General features: G+C 36.6%; 1 protein-coding gene across 2 annotated transcripts in view; it reads right to left on the bottom strand.

The window, feature by feature from the left end:
- farsa (phenylalanyl-tRNA synthetase subunit alpha) overlaps window positions 1-2,519 on the bottom strand; it is a 12,424-nt gene that overhangs the window by 7,879 nt on the left and 2,026 nt on the right. For both annotated transcript variants that reach the window (XM_016440185.1, XM_016440184.1), the window contains exons 2-6: window positions 1,849-1,986; window positions 1,248-1,346; window positions 1,044-1,162; window positions 721-813; window positions 379-507 (exon numbers count right to left, since the gene is read on the bottom strand). In XM_016440185.1, the coding sequence (XP_016295671.1) occupies window positions 379-507; window positions 721-813; window positions 1,044-1,162; window positions 1,248-1,346; window positions 1,849-1,986 (578 nt within the window). The remainder of the gene's footprint in view (window positions 1-378; window positions 508-720; window positions 814-1,043; window positions 1,163-1,247; window positions 1,347-1,848; window positions 1,987-2,519) is intronic.

The raw sequence follows: 2,519 nt of genomic DNA, 5'->3' as shown, positions 1-2,519 counted from the left end.
TATATTATTATAGTGTTATATTTCAATTTCACAAAGAAATGTGCAGCATTTTGTCCAAGCAATAATAAAAGGACACATTTAATTTATAATTTGTCTTAATTGTCCATTTTGTACAAAAAAATTGTGAATCAAATCGAATCGTGAAATCAAAATCGTGAATCGAATCGTGAGTTGAGTGAATCGTTACATCCCTAATAACTATCAACCAAATGTTTAGGTTAAAGGCATGCTATATTTGTGCATACTATATCTTTACTGCTCCACAAAAACACTGACCAAGCATGTGTGAAATTCTTTTTTCCAAAATATTATGTTATGTGAAAACTGGTGGTTTATCAGCTGAGGCAGAAGAGTGTTATGCAAAGATAAAGGACTGACCCCATCTCCAGGAAGATCTGCCTGAACTGCGTCCGGACCTTCATGAGCGGGTGCAGGTGACCGCAGTCTGGAGCGACACCCATCGCCTCGAAATTATACGGCTTGAACTTCTTCTCCTTCCAGCTGCCACTAAGAGAAAAAAACAAAAAACAAAACAGACTCATGAAGCGATACGTTAAACTTCACTGAAACAGAAGTCATTTAAATTACAAATACACAAAGCACTGAAACTGTGCTGCACAAGTCAGAAGTAGGAAAGTCGTCTGTTTCAGAATTGCATGAATGTTGTGTAATACGTTAAGGTCCTCTTTTTTTTGTCTTTGTGAAACTGATTGGTCTCACCTGGCAATCATCTCTGGAGTGAGTTCTGTCTCTTGTTTGGTGATGGTGGTACTGAAGCTGCTGCCTTTAGTGATCCAGTATGACTTAACCGTCCTGAAATCAATCAATCATCCATATATTCATATTTATAATAAAATATACAAATAAGGAATACATTATATAGTTTTCCCACTGGCATGAGATTGTTATTGAGCTGTAGTGCCCTCTATTATATTAACTTGAATAACACCAAAATATCATTTTCAGACTAAACAAACACACTGAATAAATCAAAATGAACAACTTCAGCGAGTTAAAGCCAAAAGCACTGCACTCTCTCTTACACTTCAGATAGCAGTTTGCGTTTCTTGAGTTCAGTCTTTTCTTTGTCTTCCAGTTTTGCCGACTGTCCCTTCTGCACCAGCTGTAGTTTGTCCCTTACTGTATCCTCAATAGTTTCCACCTGAAACACACAAACACACTACATTAATAATACATTCATTGGGAGACTGGCGCTTAATTCATTATCTGTGCAGCATGTAACTCACGGTTTTGAAGACTCGTGGTCCTCCCTCGTGAGCTTTATCCAGACGGATCCATTTGTTAGACATGGCTTTGCTGAAACCAACTTTCCCGCTCGGCATTTTCTAAAAGAATCAAAAGGTACATGAGATAGCAGATGCAAAACATGCATACCAATGTATACGCATCTGTCTACAATTCATAGGATTAACAGGTAATCCTCGCTATCTTAGAAATATTATATTTCACCCAAAAATTAAAAAAAAACATGATTACATTTTACATATAGAAAATGAGAACCTGAAGTTTGGATCTCATTGTATACAAAATTTTCTACTGTTATGCAAATAAATGAATAAAAAAGAATTGAATTTTACTGTACTAGAGTCTGTCAAAGGATTTTATTTTCATTTCTGTGTAACATACTTCCATGATGTATACATCCAATTGTACTTTACAAGTATACTTTGTAAAGTATATTAAATCTAAATAACATTTTTGAGAAAGTTCAAATAAACTTGGTAGAAAACACTTTCTGTTTTCACGAGATTCATCCTAATGGCTCTCATTGGTCAAGATAGATGTCTTCTCCAGTACCAGACTATAGACGACTCTTTCATCTCTCACCATGAGTCCATTCTGCGGCAGACCCTCGTCCGGGATGGCGTTGAACACTCGGGCTTCATGACTGCCCTGCTCTGCGATCTCACGGCCCTCTCCTGTCAGCTCCCAGTGTTTGGAGGACTTCTGCTCTGTCGAGATCACCTGAGAACAGGATTCAAACTGGTTAAGATAGAGAAACAATACCATATTTATATTAAAACAATATATATACTGATACTCATAACCTCAGAGAAACTAACAGTTGTCAAGAAAAACAGGAATGTTCTTCAATGTACAATAATATGCTACAAAACGCAGGCTCTTTAATTAACCCCTTATCTGTCACCGTCCCACCTGTGGGACGCTTGGCGCTCTTTTTGGTTGTTGTCCTTTTTCTCTATCAAATCTTTTAGTAATCATCATAAATTATATATCATTTGAAGATTCATCCTGTGAAAACAATTTTGAAATCGGACATTGCGTTACCATGGAAATGGTACTTGAAAATCTTTTGGCGGTCTCCTCCCCCTTAGTGGGCGGTGTCAAGTGTCATATTACAACATGCATTACAGTCTTTTAGAATCAAACCTTTTTATAATCTTGACAAAAAACAGAAGAACATAGGTTGTTTTGAGATAGAAGTAATATTGACAGAGAAATCTAGACATTTGTGACAGAAAAATGCATTTAAAAAA

This window comes from Sinocyclocheilus anshuiensis, unplaced genomic scaffold (genome assembly GCF_001515605.1).
Source record: "Sinocyclocheilus anshuiensis isolate Anshui unplaced genomic scaffold, SAMN03320099.WGS_v1.1 scaffold383, whole genome shotgun sequence".
Lineage (NCBI taxonomy): Eukaryota > Metazoa > Chordata > Actinopteri > Cypriniformes > Cyprinidae > Sinocyclocheilus > Sinocyclocheilus anshuiensis.
Note: the sequence above shows the minus strand (reverse complement) of the source record. Positions and strands in the feature narration are given on the sequence as shown.